The sequence below is a fragment of the Salvelinus namaycush genome, chromosome 6 (assembly GCF_016432855.1).
Source record: "Salvelinus namaycush isolate Seneca chromosome 6, SaNama_1.0, whole genome shotgun sequence".
In the NCBI taxonomy this organism is placed as follows: domain Eukaryota; kingdom Metazoa; phylum Chordata; class Actinopteri; order Salmoniformes; family Salmonidae; genus Salvelinus; species Salvelinus namaycush.
Window position 1 is genome coordinate 48,989,098 of NC_052312.1, and position 19,397 is coordinate 49,008,494.

Below are 19,397 nucleotides of genomic sequence, written 5' to 3' on the forward strand. Positions count from 1 at the left end.
TGACTCTTACAGCATCCGATTACTCTTGTGGCATCCAAGAGGACTCTTGCAGCATCCATTCACTAAAATCCATTTTTTTGTCAACCAATGGATGAATATGCAGAAATATTCAAATTTCTCCTCTACCCCTGTTCAATGTTTGCATTTGAATGTGTTCACTTGTATAATCTAGAAAAGAAAACAATGAAAAACGACAAGTTATATTTTGGATGTTGATCTTAAACAGCCAGATTAGCCTTATACTGACAAACTGGCTTTGAAATCATGGACATACAAATTGGTATAAGTTCAATTCCCCACCCATCTATGACACTTTAAATGGGGAGGACGGGCTCATACTAATGTCTGCAACGGAATGAATGTAACGATATTAAACACATCCAACACCTGGTTTTCCAATGCATTTGATACCATTCCATTCACTCCATTCCATTCATTATTATGAGCAGTCCTCCCCTCACCAGCTTCCTCTTCTGTACCTAAGGTTCATGAATATATGGTTAATTTAGCCTATGATTTACAGCATACTCATTTCAGATCAAAAGCTATGGATGTGATACTCCTGTTGCTCTCAGAGAACACAAGCAAGCCACCGTGTTCAAGGTCATCAGGCCCGAGTCTCGCATCTCACCCATTATCTCCTGCCAACCAGAAGTCCTTCCCCAAGGTTATCACTCTCTTCACCGGCTATGGTTGACCAAGCTCAGACAAGAGCTCCAGTCGCCATATCATGAATACTCAATTAGGGACGAGGCAAGTGGGATGCGGCTCGCTTTTCAATATGTCTGCATTACCAATCAGCCCATTGACTCCAATTACGCCCGCGTGGCACTAACTGGCGAGCTCATTATGTCTGCTCCCCGGCGTCATCGCTCCACTGTGACATTCACTCAAGGTAACACAGACAAGACAGCCTGTTTGTTAGTCTGTCTCTGTATTCTGGTCAGGGTCCAGAGTGGCAACTATGTAATAAGGCCATCACTGAGAGACAATAACTCACAGCTGGAATACAGTGTCCTGAGCTGTTCTACCAGATATCCATCTTTTCACAGGGAAGGGTCTTAACAGCCTTCAAACATTGAGATGTATCACCAACGGTCAAGCTATGTGTGATCCAACATCCTACTGTATATTTTTTCAGAAGGCTAATCATGTTTTAAATTGGGGGTATTTACCCAGAGGAAGTTAGCCATTGCCAGACGAAAAGGCTAAATAGCAGGGGAGGCCTCGTATACAAACGTTCGGGGTGGTTTCTGACCTCAAACGGGCTGAGGCATCTGGGATGATTATGTTTAGCCTCTCTCAAGAGATTCCCTGAAATGTATATATGACAAAATCATTTGTGAGAGATTGTGGGAGATTGGCTCAAGCTGTGTTCAACTGGTAATTGAGCACTGTGCATTAGGTTGTTGCTCCAGCTGTGATATTTCATGCTGTAGAATCATTTAAGGGACATTCATGCCTTATGGCTGTGGAACAGCCCAGGCTGAAGGTCAAACTAATGAGCTGCAATGCTACTCTGTCTGAATCAATATCAAACAAAATCACCAAATGATTTGTGAAGTACTTCGGACCTCTTAAGCCTACTTCACACTGCAGATCTTCATGCTCAAATCAGTTTTGTTTTTGAAATCCGTTTTGGACCAAATTGGATGTGTGTTCAAACAGCAGTCATTTTATGCCATTGCTACGCTAGTTGTCATAGTAACGACAGGTGTGTGTGCAGTGGTGTAGGCTGATTGGTGGTGGTGTTTGTGCTTCCTATCACTCAGAAGTTATGTAGCAGGCTAAGGTGACAACATTGCCTGCCATGCCAGTTGTTCAAAATCGTAGTGTAAGAACACATTTAAAGTCTCAAAGGATAAGATGATCCACTTGTCAAAATTAGTCCTTTTTGGCTAGCCACAGCAGTCAAGTAGCTAACTAGGTAGCTGTTTAGCATTCTAGCACATTCACTAATTGGTTTGTAAACAATTAACTAGCTAGTTGGCTACCACATGATCTTGTCAAACTGTCAACAGAGTAGCTAGCAAGCAACAAGATATGCCAAATAAGTCTAAAAACCACGAGGGAAAATACATCAGATTTGACCATTCAGACACGTCGCATGGCCAGGAATCAGATTTATATCTGATTACAAAGGTGGAATGTGGCTTGAAATATCCTATTCGGTGTGCTTTTTGGCTGTTCAGACTGCAGGAAAAAGAACAGATTTGAATCGGATATGCAACATTTTGTTTATTTGAGTCACTTTAAACTGACATAGAGAACACAACTTTTGTGTTGTATTTTTTATTTCTATTCTGTTTATCACGTTGTTCTCATTCACCCAGACCCTGTCTTCCTCCAACCAGACAGCACATCATTTTCAAGCTTGCACTTCACTTCTGGGTCTCATCAAGAGCATTCTCTGTGCATGTGCTTGGCACTAAGACAAAGTTAGACCCTGCTAATGCAAACTGCAAATGTCAGCTCAGCACCCCCCCCCTGGTCCATTAGGTTCCCTGCTTGCCTGAGACATTCATTCATCTTCACATAGTCAGTCAGCCACTGTGTCTGATGCCTGCTGTGGTTGTGTACATTGATACATTGATCTGACCCAACTCAACATCTCCAGTTGGTTCCATCAATGGACTGTACTCGTTCTAAGATGTCTCCAAGGATGGTGTGTGTTTGTGTGTGTGTGTGTGTGTGTGTGTGTGTGTGTGTGTGTGTGTGTGTGTGTGTGTGTGTGTGTGTGTGTGTGTGTGTGTGTGTGTGTGTGTGTGTGTGTGTGTGTGTGTGTTCACCAAGGAGGTCAGACATTAGCACTGATATTATTTTGAGCCTGCACTCATATTTACTTTTCTGTTCTTGTCATGGCAACAAGGACATTCTCTTGAAGCACCATACAGTGCAGTGCCTGTTGCTGCCCTCAAAGGACTATGCTACAGTCATCCAGATTCCAGGTTTTCAACGCCAGGTAGGAGCAGCAGTGCACTTTCCAATTGCTGCAGCTTTGAACAATTACAGAGGATCTTAGGCCCAGTTCAGAGTATTCTTTCCATCTCACAAACCATAGTCTCAAATGGACCAAAAAATGTGATTAAAAGACGAAAGGACATTGAACACATTGGAAAGATTCATGTATACTCCCTAGTTGCAATATGTCCACCCAGGCATATCTTCCAGACGTTAGATCCATTCCCAAAACTGACCACACATCTCATATTAGTTCAAACAGGTTCATGTCAAGAAAAATATTGTCCATGTCAAAACCAGAACATTTACAGACATAGAAGTAGACTATATGTTTTTAGTAGCCTGGACAAAATGACAACGGCATGTAGTCACACTCATTACCTCATATACCCACAAGTCTTTGCTTTCAGGGGTTTCCTTTGGCCTGTCTTTATGCCTGAACCATATTTATTTCATCTACTTGCATAGTCATTGATCACATGAATGTGGATGACATAAATGACTGTTTCACAATTCAATAAATGGTTTCATTGTGAGGCATCTGGATTTAATCGCTGGCAGTTCATAAACAATACGTGGACAGAGACAAGAGTGGGACAGGTCTGGCGCTACATGTCTCCTGCATCGTTATCATTCATCTACTTGCATAGTCATTGATCACATGAATAAGCATTTCGCTAGACTCGCAATAACATCTGCTAACCATGTGTATGTGACCAATAAAGTTTGATTTGATTTGATCTGGTTGGGATAACCTCTGCAGGTCAGAGTTGTGTTTTCTGTCTGTCTGGCCCTCCCACCTACTTATAAAACATCCCAGACCAACCACTGCCTTGACAAGGCTGTTCTCGCAATTGATTACATATGTCTGATAATAATCACAGAAAGCCATAGAGAAGAGATTATTTCTGCATGTGAGCAAATTTCTTTGGTTGTGCTTCCTTACCACAATTGGCGGCTTACCAGATAGTGAACTAGCAAAGGTATTTTATACGGGTTAATCTGCAATATTTTCTGCTGTTAAATAGATATTTAAATATATTATATATTACCCTTGATTCTATCTTATGAATGCCTCAGCATTGAACAACTGTTTTACCCCACTATAAGACAAAATATAAGGTTGTTTTGAGTCCATGGTTTAAACAATGTCTTTGTAAACAAACAGTATATAGCTTCGAAACATGTTTAAAATGATCATGTTGATCTCATGGACTATTAGTCCTTGCATCCATATCTTCATCTATGAATTTGAGAGTGGTTACGTTTCTCTAGCTCCATCCCTCAATTTGATTTCAAACCAAGTGGTGGTGCTGTTGTTCAGCTGAAAAACGAATTCAGGATTGTGGGCTGCAGTCAGGTTTGGGAAAGAAGACATGATGTTTGTTCAGTAGAGTGCTTTATTGACGTAGATAAAGTACTGAAAAGCATTACAAAAAGAAAAGGTACATCAATGTCAACATTTCATAATAAAACAGTCTTATTAAGAATTCATGAAAAAATGGTGGTCTTTGTAACAGCTAAGCTTTTAGTCTTACATTTCACCCCACCACCAGTGATTTTGGTGACTAAATTAGACTTGATATACTTGACAAGATAAAATGCTTTTAAAGATTAGAATCAAAGATTAGTGGGGCCTCCTGAGTGGCACAGCAGTCTAAGGCACGGCATTGCAGTGCTTGTGGTGTCACTACAGACCCGGGTTTGATCCCAGGCTGTGTCATAGCCGGCCGTTACCGGGAGTCCCATAGGGTCGGCGCGTGTCCAAATTGGTTATAAAAGATAATACCCAAGTATGATTGTATCTACACGTGAATATTGTCACCTTTACTGAGGAAGTTAATCAAGATCAATGATCAAGAAAATACACTTTTATTATTGTTACGTTCGTCGTATACATAATGAGTGGACCAAGGCGCAGCGTGAGTAGAGTTCCACATATTTATTAAAGTGAACCTTCAACAAATAAAGAGTAAACTAATGTGCAGTTCATAGCGCACATAGCACTAAACCAAAACAAAACAATATCCCACAAACCCAGGTGGGAAAATTGCACCATAGAGAACCCCAAGGGCTCTCTATGGTCAGGGCGGGACTGGACGCCGTGCCTGGACTGAGCACCGGCGCATAGGAAGGCTCCGGCCATGGAGCGGGACTGGACGCCGTGCCTGGACTGGGCACCGGCGCAGAGGAAAGCTCCGGCCATGGAGCGGGACTGGACGCCGTGCCTGGACTGGGCACTGGTGCAGAAGAAGGCTCCGGCCATGGCACGGCGCAGGAAGCTCCGGGCCGTTGACCGTCACTGGAAGCTCCGGGCCGTTGACCGTCACTGGAAGCTCCGGGCCGTTGACCGTCACTGGAAGCTCCGGGCCGTTGACCGTCACTGGAGGCTCCGGGCCGTTGACAGTCGCTGGAGTCTCCGGACTGTGGACCGTCGCTGGAGTCTTCGGACCGTGGACCTCCTCCTCCGGACTGTACACACGCACTGGTGGACGAGTGCGGGGATCCGGCACAGGTCCTACCGGGCTGGGGAGGTCCACTGGAGGACTGGTGCGTGGAGCCGGCACAGGTGGCACCGGACTGATGACACGCTCTTCAGGGCGAGTGCGGGGAGCTGGCACAGGACGTACCGGGCTGGGGAGGTGTACTGGAGGCCTGGTGCGTGGAGACGGCACAGGTTTCACCAGACTGATGACACGCTCTTCAGGACGAGTGCGGGGAGCCGGCACAGGACGTACTGGGCTGGGGAGGCGCACTGAAGGCCTGGTGCGTGGAGCCGGCATAGATTGCACCGGACTGATGACACGTTCCTCAAAACGCCTGCGCTGCAGCATACTCCTAGCCAACATCTCTCTCCGATATTCTTCCTAAACTGCTCCACCGACTCCCAGACGGTCTCTGGCTCTCTCCACGGCTCGGCCGACCACCCCTTGTACCCCCCCCCCCAAAAAGAATCTTGAGGTTTCTCTGGCCGCGGACCCCGGCGGCGTCGCTCTCGTCCTATACTCCTTGGTGACTCGCATCCACTCAATATATATTGATGACATGGTATGAATCAGGGAGTGTTAGACACCACCATGCTCTCTCTCATATGTGGTGCAAGGAATTACAGCACCAGTGTCCAAATTGGTTATAAAAGATAATACCCAAGTATGATTGTATCTACACGTGAATATTGTCACCTTTACTGAGGAAGTTAATCAAGATCAATGATCAAGAAAATACACTTTTATTATTGTTACGTTCGTCGTATACATAATGAGTGGACCAAGGCGCAGCGTGAGTAGAGTTCCACATATTTATTAAAGTGAACCTTCAACAAACAAAGAGTAAACTAACGTGCAGTTCATAGCGCACATAGCACTAAACCAAAACAAAACAATATCCCACAAACCCAGGTGGGAAAATTGCACCATAGAGAACCCCAAGGGCTCTCTATGGTCAGGGCGGGACTGGACGCCGTGCCTGGACTGAGCACCGGCGCATAGGAAGGCTCCGGCCATGGAGCGGGACTGGACGCCGTGCCTGGACTGGGCACCGGCGCAGAGGAAAGCTCCGGCCATGGAGCGGGACTGGACGCCGTGCCTGGACTGGGCACTGGTGCAGAAGAAGGCTCCGGCCATGGCACGGCGCAGGAAGCTCCGGGCCGTGGACCGTCACTGGAAGCTCCGGGCCGTTGACCGTCACTGGAAGCTCCGGGCCGTTGACCGTCACTGGAGTCTCCGGGCCGTTGACAGTCGCTGGAGTCTCCGGACTGTGGACCGTCGCTGGAGTCTTCGGACCGTGGACCTCCTCCTCCGGACTGTACACACGCACTGGTGGAAGAGTGCGGGGATCCGGCACAGGTCCTACCGGGCTGGGGAGGTCCACTGGAGGACTGGTGCGTGGAGCCGGCACAGGTGGCACCGGACTGATGACACGCTCTTCAGGGCGAGTGCGGGGAGCCGGCACAGGACGTACTGGGCTGGGGAGGCGCACTGAAGGCCTGGTGCGTGGAGCCGGCATAGATTGCACCAGACTGATGACACGCTCTTCAGGACGAGTGCGGGGAGCCGGCACAGGACGTACTGGGCTGGGGAGGCGCACTGAAGGCCTGGTGCGTGGAGCCGGCATAGATTGCACCGGACTGATGACACGTTCCTCAAAACGCCTGCGCTGCAGCATACTCCTAGCCAACATCTCTCTCCGATATTCTTCCTAAACTGCTCCACCTACTCCCAGACGGTCTCTGGCTCTCTCCACGGCTCGGCCGACCACCCCTTGTACCCCCCCCCCCAAAAGAATCTTGAGGTTTCTCTGGCCGCGGACCCCGGCGGCGTCGCACTCGTCCTATACTCCTTGGTGACTCGCATCCACTCATTATTACCTCCCATGTCCAGCTCTTCTTACCTCCATGGCATGCTGCTTGGTCCTGTAGTGGTGGCATATTCTGTCACGTTCGTCGTATACATAATGAGCGGACTAAGGCGCAGCGTGAGTAGAGTTCCACATATTTATTAAAGTGAACCTTCAACAAAAAATAAACTAACGTGCAGTTCATAGCGCACATAGCACTAAACCAAAACAATATCCCACAAACACAGGTGGGAAAAGGACCACACTAAGTATGATCCCCAATTAGAGGCAACAATCATCAGCTGCCTCCAATTGGGAACCATACTCACACCAACATAGAAATTCAAGACTAGAACACCCCCTAGTCACACTGACCTATTGCACCATAGAGAAACCCAAGGGCTCTCTATGGTCAGGGCGTGACAATTATGCTGCTGTCAATTTTGTGAGAGTAAACATGTATTATTTTTCAATAAAATCTCTGAACTATTGTAGTGGAAATTCACCACCATGTCGTGGAAATTACCACCGGGGACACTCAAAATCAATCTTAAATGAATCATCCTTTCTGATCAGCGTGCTGGAGAGGTTCCAACCAACTCAATGCACCATAGTACACATGTCAATCAGGAGCTCTGCTGGGGCAGTCCCAGCTCAATGCACCATAGTACACGTGTCAATCAGGAGCTCTGCTGGGGCAGTCCCAGCTCAATGCACCATAGTACACGTGTCAATCAGGAGCTCTGCTGGGGCAGTCCCAGCTCAATGCACCATAGTACACGTGTCAATCAGGAGCTCTGCTGGGGCAGTCCCAGCTCAATGCACCATAGTACACGTGTCAATCAGGAGCTCTGCTGGGGCAGTCCCAGCTCAATGCACCATAGTACACATGTCAATCAGGAGCTCTGCTGGGGCAGTCCCAGCTCAATGCACCATAGTACACATGTCAATCAGGAGCTCTGCTGGGGCAGTCCCAGCTCAATGCACCATAGTACACATGTCAATCAGGAGCTCTGCTGGGGCAGTCCCAGCTCAATGCACCATAGTACACGTGTCAATCAGGAGCTCTGCTGGGGTAGATCTTTCAAATCAAATTCTGTTGGTCACATACACATGGTTAGCAGATGTTATTGCGAGTGTAGCTTAATTTCTTCTCAAAACAAAGGTCTGGGCGTACTGCTAAATAGCAGATACTGATAGTGAGAATTCGTTCAGTCAGTCACTTGCATTAGCACAGAAATTAGTTATTAGAAATGCACAAACATAAACAATTTCCAGCACACCATTAACAGGAAAGGCATAGTTCCAGAAATACATTTTAGAACGAAAGATTCTCACAAACAAAACGTCTGGACACTGTAATAGCATGTGAGCTCTCTAATTTCAAGTGACCAATGGCTGGCCAACTTGAGACTCAAAAGATAAACCTGACTTTGCAAAATATATCGTAGATCAGCATAAAAAGACTAGCAACCCCTCAGACAGCTGTACATGAGAGGATAATGTTTTGTCATTTGTTGTTCCTGTTTGTTTGCTTTTCGAGCACTGAGATTCTATTTTCTAATGTAAAGCGATATATAAACTAAATCAATTATTATTTATTACTATTATTGTGTGCACTGCATGGTGAAACCGGACTAGGAGATGACCCAAAGATGGCCCAAGTCTTAGGTCATGTGCTTGTGGTGGCTAATTTCTTTACTATCAAATGAAGAGACAAACTTATCACACAAGTCAGAGTTATACTTAAACTAAATCTTTATTCACTTATTAATAAGGGAGCAGGTCAATACAACGCACACATATAAAGTGAGTCGATTTAAGTGCTCTACGATAATGATGGCTGGTCGACGAATCACCCTCAGATGATTCGTTGAGAGCCCCGAGAAAAAAGTACAAAGGTCTTTTATAGCCAAGATACTCTCCTTTCAACCTACATTGAAAGGGTCACAAGGTTAAGATTTGTATGAAAGATACTTATAATTCACAGCAGACAGTATCTGCTGTAAAAACAGTTATCTTTGTGTAGAGACCAGGGTCTGGCCCCGAGCCATCTCTCCCTGGTACCATATAGATCAGAAACATTAACTCATGATCTGGAATGCGGTCTCCTTAGGTTTTATCACCCAAATCTCCTGTCAGTGTTATCTCCCAGAGGCCCATCCTCAGTAGAACACACACACAATAGTTATAAGAATCCTCTATTCTGTTGCATAAAACAACTATTTGATGCAATAAAAGAATTATAACATAATCTTGCAATTTTGTTCTCACATGCTTCATGTGCATGCACATCCAGACATGGCTCCATCCAGTGTCCTCTGGTTTACTGGCTGTGATGCCGTCTGTGTGTTGAAGAAAGGGGTGAGGTTTGTGTTTAAAGGAGATCCTAAATGTTAGGGAGACTGTCAAATATACACGGTAAAAAAATTAGGTAGTTTCAACTAATTATTATTAAGTAAGGCTTTTTTTAGTTTACTCAACTTTTCAGGTAAAGTGTTAGCAGAACTTCATGTTTAGTTGGCCCAAAATTGTGTTTACTCAACTTGTCTATGTTTGTTCAACTATTATTTGGGCATCTAACAAAGAAAGTATGTGCAACTGGGTACACAAACACACACAAAGTGCTTTTACATACAATGTTTTCAACTTATATATCTGATGTACATGATTACATTGTTCATGTTCATTTATTCAGTAATTGTTATTCAACATGTCCTTACCTGGGATTTGAACTCACAACCTTTGGGTTCATGGCATTCCGATCATCCTGCTACGCCCCCATGTTGTGTTTGTGTAAAAAGTTATTGTTTTCCTACCTTGTCAGAACATTCAGGTGAATTGTTTGGACGTTGGGGTCCTGAAAAGGCAGGAAAACACGTACACATGTACGCACGCACACAATATATGAGATAAGTTAATATAATATATGATGACAAGGTGTTAATCAAGGCATAAAGGTGAATGTGGTCACACTTTATTTAGACAGTATTACCATCTGTAGATCATCTATATTGAACTATCTGTTGATAAGCAAATGCTTGTTAAGGTTACAGTTAGTGTCAGCGTTAGGATAAGGGTTAGGTTTAGGGTTAGGCTAAGGGTTAAGTTTAGGTTCAGGGTTGGTTAGTTGAAATGTTGTTGAGTTATTGAACATCTACTGAACATCTACTTCGGATTATCCAAGTAAAGTGTAAACAGGCACCACCACACTATCTTTCATACGCGGTGCAGTGAATTACAGCCCCAGAGTCCAATTGGTTATGAACGATAACACCCACTTTAGATTATCTCGGTCTCTAATAATAACAAACTACACAAGGGGAGGAAATCGTGTGTCCTTGAGATATCTTTAATCAAGGTCAAGAAAATACAGCTTATGTTGTTGACAAGCAGTGGTGAGGGGAAGTGGGGCAAGAATCAAAACAAGAAATACCATGCAATGCTTCCCTATGAGAAACATTTGGAATTATTCCTGAATACGCTTGGAAAGTACAAACGTAAAAAATGAAGTAGAAATATTATTGGAGAGACCCTGCAGTTTTGGAGATAGCATCGCATTTGCTAGCAAAGATTGCAAATAAATGTGGGCAAAGACCATGAAGGATCTCGGCTGGCCTCTGGTGGAGGAATTGTCACATCAGCATGTAGAACAAGAATAATAATGCATTTGCTGCTTGCAATCTGGTTGATATCTATGTTGCCAAGGGGATGTAAAGATTGTGGCCACTAGATGACAGCAGTGTATGTGCACAGTTTTAGACTGATCCAATGAACCATTGTATTTCTATTCAAAATTGTGTATCAACACTGCCCAAATCTGCCTAATTTGTTTATTAATAACTTTTCAAGTTCAAAACTGTGCACTGTCCTCAAACAATAGCATGGTATTCTTTCACTGTAATAGCTACTGTGAAGTGGAAAGTTAGATTAACAAGAATGTAATCTTTCTGCCAATATCAGATATGTCTATGTCCTGGGAAATGTTCTTGTTACTTACAACCTCATGCTAATCGCATTAGCCTACATTAGCTCAACCGTTTCGTGGGGGACCCACCGACCCTGAAGAAGTTTTAAAGTAATGATGGAATGTCGTTTCTCTTTGCTTATTTGAGCTGTTCTTGCCATAATATGGACTTGGTGTAAGAACTGAGGCTGATAATGAGAAGCAGGAATAGAGAGTGAACATTTAATTTTGCACAGACATGGAACAGGACAGGAACAGCGTCTGAACCTGGTAACACAATGAGAATACGACAATTAACGCAGAAGCGGGGAACAGAGCTGGGGAACAGACATATATAGGGGAGGTAATAACACAGGTGATTGAGTCCAATGAATCGCTGTAGCGTGTGACGAGGGTAAGCAGGTGTGCATAATGGTGGTGGCAGGAGTGCGTAATGCTGTGCAGCCTGGCGGAAGGACAGCGGGAGCCGACGTGACACTTGGTCTTTTACTAAATAGGGCTATCTTCTGTATACCACCTCTACCTTGTCACAACACAACTGATTGACTCAAACGCATTAAGAAGGAAAGAAATTCCACAAATTAACTTTGAACAAGGCACACCTGTTAATTGAAATGCATTCCATGTGACTACCTCATGAAGCTGGTTGAGAGAATGCCAAGAGTGTGCAAAGCTGTCATCAAGGCAAAGGGTGGCTACTTTGAAGAATCTCAAATATAAAATATATTTTGATTTATTGAACACTTTTTTTGGTTACTACATGATTCCATATGTATTATATCATAGTTTTGATGTCTTCACTATTATTCCACAATCTAGAATATAACAAAAATAAAGAAAAACCCTTGAATGAGTAGGTGTGCCCAAACTTTTGATTGGTAGTCTATATATAAATAGTAAAGCACAAAAACGAATTAAGTAGTACTTTCAAGTATTCTTACACCACTGTATGTCCCTGACACTACATTAATAGGGAACCTGTAAATCAAACTATGCATCAGGGAACTAAAGGTTCACCAGTTCCTGCACACTGTAGAACTATAGTACTCTAGTCATATTTAACTTTCTGAGTAAGAAGATTCACAAAACAGATCTTTAACTGGATCTTTGCAGAGGTACCTTAAATCCCCCTGTTCAATATGATTTAAAACCACTGAAATTACTGAATGCTTTATTTGAGGGAAATTATAGGAGATAATGAGCAATAACAAGGATTCAATACAACCCTATTGATGACCTCTGAAGCACAGCAAAACCCATGTGGATTGTGAGCAACATGAACGTGCCCAAGTTTTACACTACAGTTAAATAGCCTCCATGGCAAAGATCTATTTAGGTGTTAATCAAGGACTGATCAAGAAAATAGTACACAACTTTTATAATGTGACCATGCTTCATTATCATGCACATTGGGACATTGCTCCATCCAGTGCCCTCTGGTTTACTGGCTGTGATGCCGTCTCTGTGTTGAAGAAGGAGGTGGGTTCACATGCCTCATGAGCTTAAAGGGACATTTCTAAATGTTGCTACTTCATATTAATATTCTCCAGCACCACCCCAACATCAACATACACTATTTGAAAATGGCGTTTCACATTTAAAGCTCATAAATGTTTTATAAAGTGCATACATTGTTAGACTTTATTAATTGTATATAGCCATAGATTTTTGTAACCCAAACTGTAGCTTTAAAGGAGATCCAACTTTTACATATTTTACCTTACACTGTCTACACATTTCTTTATAAGTTTAGATTTTAAATAAAAAACAATTATTTATTATGTATTTACATTTTTTTGTGTAAAGAGCTTCACAAAGCATGTACAGTAAGGATAAGAGTTATCATTCTAAGTTATTATTACAAGTAATTTTCAAATGAGTTAATCATGTTGTGGTGGAAAAGGGTGGAGCCATACACATAGTTCAGTAGCAACCCTACCTGGTATAAACACTACCCTCAGAGTTGACCCCAAAGACACTACCATCCGTTGCCACCTCAATCATGGAAAGCTTGCCATCAATGTGACTCCACCCCTTGTTTTGGCAGTCTTGATTCAGCTGGAAACAAACAGATTCAATCAGGGTTTTAGGACAATTTCAACAGTTATAATATTAAACTGTTATAAAATAACAGACTCTACTACTCCAGCTCTCACACTCTTTCCCAGATCTTATGCTCATTATGTAGATATCATCATTCTTGTTGACTGCCCAGCACCCAAAGGGTCCACAACTGTAGTACTTCACACTTCCTGGCAATCCTGTCCATGGAAGGGGTGAGTCAGGTCCCTTGTAGCCAACTGTGGCACTACTTGTCAGACAGAATGAAGAATCTTTCATGTAGGCCCCCACAATAAACTGGTTGCCCCCAGCATCCACTTGCTTTAGACTGCCTGAAGACCACAAAGACAGACAGACAAGCAAACAAGAAGTGCGTATCTGTGAGTACTGCCAAATGACTTACAATGGCATTAAGTTAAACTTGTAAAACATTAATCATTTTTTTCAACACCCTGATGGTATCAGGAAAGCTAAGAAGCATGTGTCCTCTGGATAAATATTGAGTAATGCTCTCCACTTACCTGCAGCTTGCACCCAGTTACCGGCCACATACTTGTAGATTAAGTCTGCCTTGTTGATACCCCAGATCCCTGCTGGTCCTACAGTGATATGCTTCAGGGAACCAGGCAGGCGGATCCATTCATCACCTACCAGGCAGTAGGGGACTTGACTTGTGTCCGTAGCAACCACTTGCCCCAGTCCTGCATCGATCTGCATCAGATTCTTGATATCCACTACAGGCTGACAGTCCCAGGCTATGGAGACAAAGACATATGAGTAGAGTACACCAAGAAAAAGGAGGATGACATTATGGAGCAAATTTCATCAACTCCAAGTTGATCAAGCATGTTTCAGATGATGGTAACTTACCATGACTGATGGCCAGGAGACAGAGGACCAGTAGGACGGCTGCAGTGACTCTCATGATGTCCCTGTAGATCTACAGTATAAGTTTGGTTTTACACCAGACTTCAATTGTCCCCTTGCAAGACTTTGCGCTTTTATAGCCCTGCACATACCTTTCACCAATGATGGCTTCCTGTTCCACCTGTTTACCGAAGACTTGATGGGGTCCGGTGTCTGGGAGAGAGGAGAGTTGTGTTAAAGTCCCCTGATGATGAAGATCATTCTTTTGTTCTTCTCACGTTTTCTGTGTTTACATTTTGAAATACAGTGCCTTCAGAAAGTCCACACTCACCTTGGATTTCTTCACATTTTGTATTACCAAGTGGGATTAGAACAGATATAATAGCAATTTTTTGTCAACCATCTACACAAAATACTCTGTAGTGTCAAAGTGAAAGAAAACTGATATACTTTAAATTAATGCAAAATAAAACACAAATGTACCTCGATTATATACGTTTTCACCCCCCTGAGTCAATAGATGGTAAAAACACCTTTGGCAGTGATTACAGTGTTGAGTCTTCTTGGGTTAGTCTCATAAGAGCTTTGCACACCTATATTGTTCAATATTTGCCCATTTCTCTTTTAAAAACTTCTTCAAGCTACACTGTATATACAAAGTATGTGGACACCCCTACAAATGTGTGGATTCAGCTATTTCAGCAACACCCGTTGCTGACAGGTGTCTAACAATCGAGCCAACAGCCATGCAATCTACATAAACAAACATTGGCATTAGAATGGCCTTACTGAAGAGCTCAATGACTTTCAACTTGGCACAGTCATAGGATGCCACCTTTCCAACAAGTCAGTTCATCAAATTCCTGCCCTGCTAGAGCTGCCCCGGTCAACTGTAAGTGCTGTTATTGTGAAATGGAAACGTCTAGGAGCATCAACGGCTCAGCCGCGATATGGTAGACCAAACAAGCTCACAGAACTGGACTGCCAAGTGCTGAAGTGTGTAGCACTTAAAAATAGTCTGTTCTCGGTTGCAACACTCACTACCGAGCTCCAAACTGCCTCTGAAAGCAATGTCATTGTTCTCTTGAGTGATGAATTCCACTTCACCATCTCAAATAAAATAAAATAGTGTTTGTCACTTGCGCCGAATACAACATGGGTAGACCTTACAGTGAAATGCTTACTTACAAGCCCTTAACCAACAATGCAGTTAAAATAAATACGTTTTAAGTAAAAAATGGATAAGTTAAAAATAACAAATCATTAAAGAGCAGCAGTAAAATAACAGTAGCGAGGCTATATAGAAGGGGTACTAGTACAGAGTCAATGTGTGGGGGCACAGATTAGTCGAGTGTTACGCCCTGGCCATAGAGAGGCTTTTATTCTCTATTTTGGTTAGGCCAGGGTGTGACTAGGGTGGGCATTCTAGTTTCTTTATTTCTATGTTTTCTGTTTCTATGTTTTGGCCGGGTATGGTTCTCAGTCAGGGACAGCTGTCTATCGTTGTCTCTGATTGGGAATCATACTTAGGCAGCCTTTTTCCTTTTTGTTATTGTGGGTAGTGTCACGTTCCTGACCTGTTTTCTGTTGTTTGGTATGTGTTTATTGGTCAGGGCGTGAGTTTTGGGTGGGCAGTCTATGTTTTCTGTTTCTATGTTGGTTTTGGGTTGCCTGGTATGGCTCTCAATTAGAGGCAGGTGTTTGACGTTTCCTCTGATTGAGAGTCATATTAAGGTAGGTTGTTCTCACTGTTTGTTTGTGGGTGATTGTCGTCCGTGTCAGTGTTTGTCGCGCCACACGGGACTGTCTCGGTTTATGTAGTCTGTTCCTGTTCGTGAGTTCTGCGTGTATTTTATGTAAGTTCCATGTCCAGGTCTGTCTACTCCGTTTTGTTATTTTGTAAAATCCTTCCAAGTGTTTGTTTTCGTGTTTCATCGTTTGATTTAATAAATCATTATGTATTCACAACCCGCTGCACTTTGGTCAAATCACTACTCCTCCTCTTCGTATGAAGAGGAGGAGGAATGCCGTTACAGAATCACCCACCAAACCCAGATCAAGCAGCGGGTTAACGGACAGCAACGACAGCAGCAGTGGGTCAAGGAGGATTGGACATGGGAAGAGATTCTGGACGGAGAAGGACCCTGGGCAGAGCCAGAGGAGTGTCGCCGTCCCAAGGCGGAGCTGGAGGCATCTAAAGCGGAGAGGCGACGATATGAGGAGGCAGCACGGAAGCAAGGCTGGAAGCCCGCAAGTACAACCCAAAAATTTCTTGGGGGGGAGGCTAAAGGGTAGTGTGGCGAAGTCAGGTAGGAGACCTGCGCCAACTTCCCGGGCTTACCGTGGAGAGCGAGAGTACGGGCAGACACCGTGTTACACAGTAGAGCGCATGGTGTCTCCTGTACGTGTTCATAGCCCGGTGCGGGTTATTCCACCTCCCCGCACTAGCCGGGCTAGAGTGAGCATTGAGCCAAGTGCCATGAAGCCGGCTCAACATATCTGGCCTCCAGTACGTCTCCTCGGGCCGGTGTACATGGCACCAGCCTTACGCATGGTGTCCCCGGTTCGCCAACACAGCCCAGTGCGGGTTATTCCACCTCCCCGCACTGGACGGGCTACGGGGAGCATGCAACCAGGTAAGGTTGGGCAGGCTCAGTGCTCAAGGGAGCCAGTACGCCTACACGGTCCGGTATATCCGGCGCCACCTTCCCGCCCCAGCTCAGTACCACCAGTGCCTACACCACGCACCAGGCTTCCAGTGCGTCTCCAGAGTCCTGTTCCTCCTCCACGCACTCTTCCTGTGGTGCGTGTCTCAAGCTCAGTGCCTCCAGTTTCGGCACCACGCACCAGGCCTACTGTGCGCCTCAGCGGGTCAGAGAGATCCGTCTGCCCAGTGCCATCTGAGCCATCTGTCTGCCCAGCGCCGTCTGAGCCATCTGTCTGCCCAGCGCCTTCTGAGCCATCCGTCTGCCCAGCGCCTTCTGAGCCATCCGTCTGCCCAGCGCCTTCTGAGCCATCCGTCTGCCCAGCTCCGTCTGAGCCATCCGTCTGCCCAGCGCCGTCTGAGCCATCCGTCTGCCCAGCGCCTTCTGAGCCATCCGTCTGCCCAGCGCCTTCTGAGCCATCCGTCTGCCCAGCGCCGTCTGAGCCATCCGTCTGCCCAGCGCCTTCTGAGCCATCCGTCTGCCCAGCGCCTTCTGAGCCATCCGTCTGCCCAGCGCCTTCTGAGCCATCCGTCTGCCCAGCGCCTTCTGAGCCATCCGTCTGCCACGAGCCATTAGAGCCGCCCGTCTGTCCCGAGCCATTAGAGCCGTCCGTCAGTCAGGAGCCGCTAGAGCCGTCCGTCAGTCAGGAGCCGCCAGAGCCGCCAGCCAGTCAGGAGCCGCCAGATCCGCCAGCCAGTCAGGAGCCGCCAGATCCGCCAGCCAGTCAGGAGCCGCCAGAACCGCCAGACAGTCAGGAGCTGCCAGAGCCGCCAGCCAGTCAGGAGCTGCCAGAGCCGCCAGCCAGTCAGGAGCTGCCCTACAGTCAGGAGCTGCCCTACAGTCAGGAGCTGCCCTACAGTCATGAGCTGCCCTTCAGTCATGAGCTGCCCTCCAGTCATGAGCTGCCCTCCAGTCATGAGCTGCCCTCCAGTCATGAGCTGCCCTCCAGTCATGAGCTGCCCTCCAGTCATGAGCTGCCCTTCAGTCATGAGCTGCCCTACAGTCATGAGCTGCCCTACAGTCATGAGCTGCCCTCCAGTCATGAGCTGCCCTCCAGTCATGAGCTGCCCTCCAGTCATGAGCTGCCCTCCAGTCATGAGCTGCCCTCCAGTCATGAGCTGCCCTCCAGTCATGAGCTGCCCTACAGTCATGAGCTGCCACTCAGTCATGAGCTGCCACTCAGTCATGAGCTGCCACTCAGTCATGAGCTGCCACTCAGTCATGAGCTGCCACTCAGTCATGAGCTGCCACTCAGTCCGGAGCTGCCACTCAGTCCGGAGCTGCCACTCAGTCCGGAGCTGCCATTAGTACAGAGTTGTCCCTCTGTCCTAAGCTACCTCTCTGTCCGGAGCTACCTCTCTGTCCTGAGCTACCTCTCTGTCCTGAGCTACCTCTCTGTCCTGAGCTACCTCTCTGTCCTGAGCTACCTCTCTGTCCTGAGCTACCTCTCTGTCCTGAGCTGTCTCCTCTATGTAGGAGGGGCCTTAGTGAAGGTTCCTGGACCATGGTCGGGGGCGAGGGTCGCCACTCAAAGGACGCTAAGGAGGGGGACAAAGACAGTGGTGGAGTGGTATCCTCGTCCACCGCCGGAGCCGCCACCGCGGACAGATGCCCACCCAGACCCTCCCCTTGAGTTGTAGGGGTGCGCCCGGAGTTCGCACCTTGAGGGGGGGGTTCTGTCACGTTCCTGACCTGTTTTCTGTTGTTTGGTATGTGTTTATTGGTCAGGGCGTGAGTTTTGGGTGGGCAGTCTATGTTTTCTGTTTCTATGTTGGTTTTGGGTTGCCTGGTATGGCTCTCAATTAGAGGCAGGTGTTTGACGTTTCCTCTGATTGAGAGTCATATTAAGGTAGGTTGTTCTCACTGTTTGTTTGTGGGTGATTGTCGTCCGTGTCAGTGTTTGTCGCGCCACACGGGACTGTCTCGGTTTATGTAGTCTGTTCCTGTTCGTGAGTTCTGCGTGTATTTTATGTAAGTTCCATGTCCAGGTCTGTCTATTCCGTTTTGTTATTTTGTAAAATCCTTCCAAGTGTTTGTTTTCGTGTTTCATCGTTTGATTTAATAAATCATTATGTATTCACAACCCGCTGCACTTTGGTCAAATCACTACTCCTCCTCTTCGTATGAAGAGGAGGAGGAATGCCGTTACAGGTAGTTATCTTTGTTAGTGGCACTATAGCCCTCGTACGCTTCACGGTCTTTTCTTTGTTTCTTGTTTTGTTTGCGACATTTAATAAATAAAGTAATGTACGCTCACCACGCTGCACCTTGGTCCGGTCATTTCCCTGATGACGCCCGTGACAGAACTACCCACCAAAAACGGACCAAGCAGCGTGGTAAGGAGTTCTGGACATGGGAGGACATCCTGAATGGGAAAGGATCCTGGACGTGGGAAGAGATCCTGGCGGGAAAGGATCGCCTGCCGTGGGAGCAGGTGGAAGCAGCGAGGAAGGCAGAGGCAGCGAGTAAAAGGGCCCAGGATTACACAGGGTCACGGCTGG

General features: G+C 45.8%; 1 protein-coding gene across 1 annotated transcript; it reads right to left on the bottom strand.

The window, feature by feature from the left end:
• Positions 1–8,933: 8,933 nt before the first annotated feature.
• Positions 8,934–14,249, bottom strand: LOC120049419 (fish-egg lectin-like). Its single transcript, XM_038995687.1, has 7 exons — positions 14,195–14,249; positions 13,846–14,079; positions 13,439–13,656; positions 13,203–13,321; positions 12,652–12,725; positions 12,210–12,218; positions 8,934–8,962 (listed from the first exon to the last, which is right to left on the bottom strand). The coding sequence occupies exons 1-7, from the start codon at positions 14,247–14,249 to the stop codon at positions 8,934–8,936; spliced, it is 738 nt and encodes a 245-aa protein (XP_038851615.1).
• Between the last annotated feature and the right edge of the window lie 5,148 nt (positions 14,250–19,397).

Coding starts and splice junctions, on each gene's coding strand:
- LOC120049419 (XM_038995687.1), bottom strand. CDS start 14,249: ATGAGAGTCACTGCAGCCGTCCTACTGGTCCTCTGTCTCCTGGCCATC. Junction 14,080..14,194: donor TCTCCTGGCCATCAGTCATG/GTAAGTTACCAT, acceptor TTGTCTCCATAG/CCTGGGACTGTCAGCCTGTA. Junction 13,657..13,845: donor TAACTGGGTGCAAGCTGCAG/GTAAGTGGAGAG, acceptor TGTGGTCTTCAG/GCAGTCTAAAGCAAGTGGAT.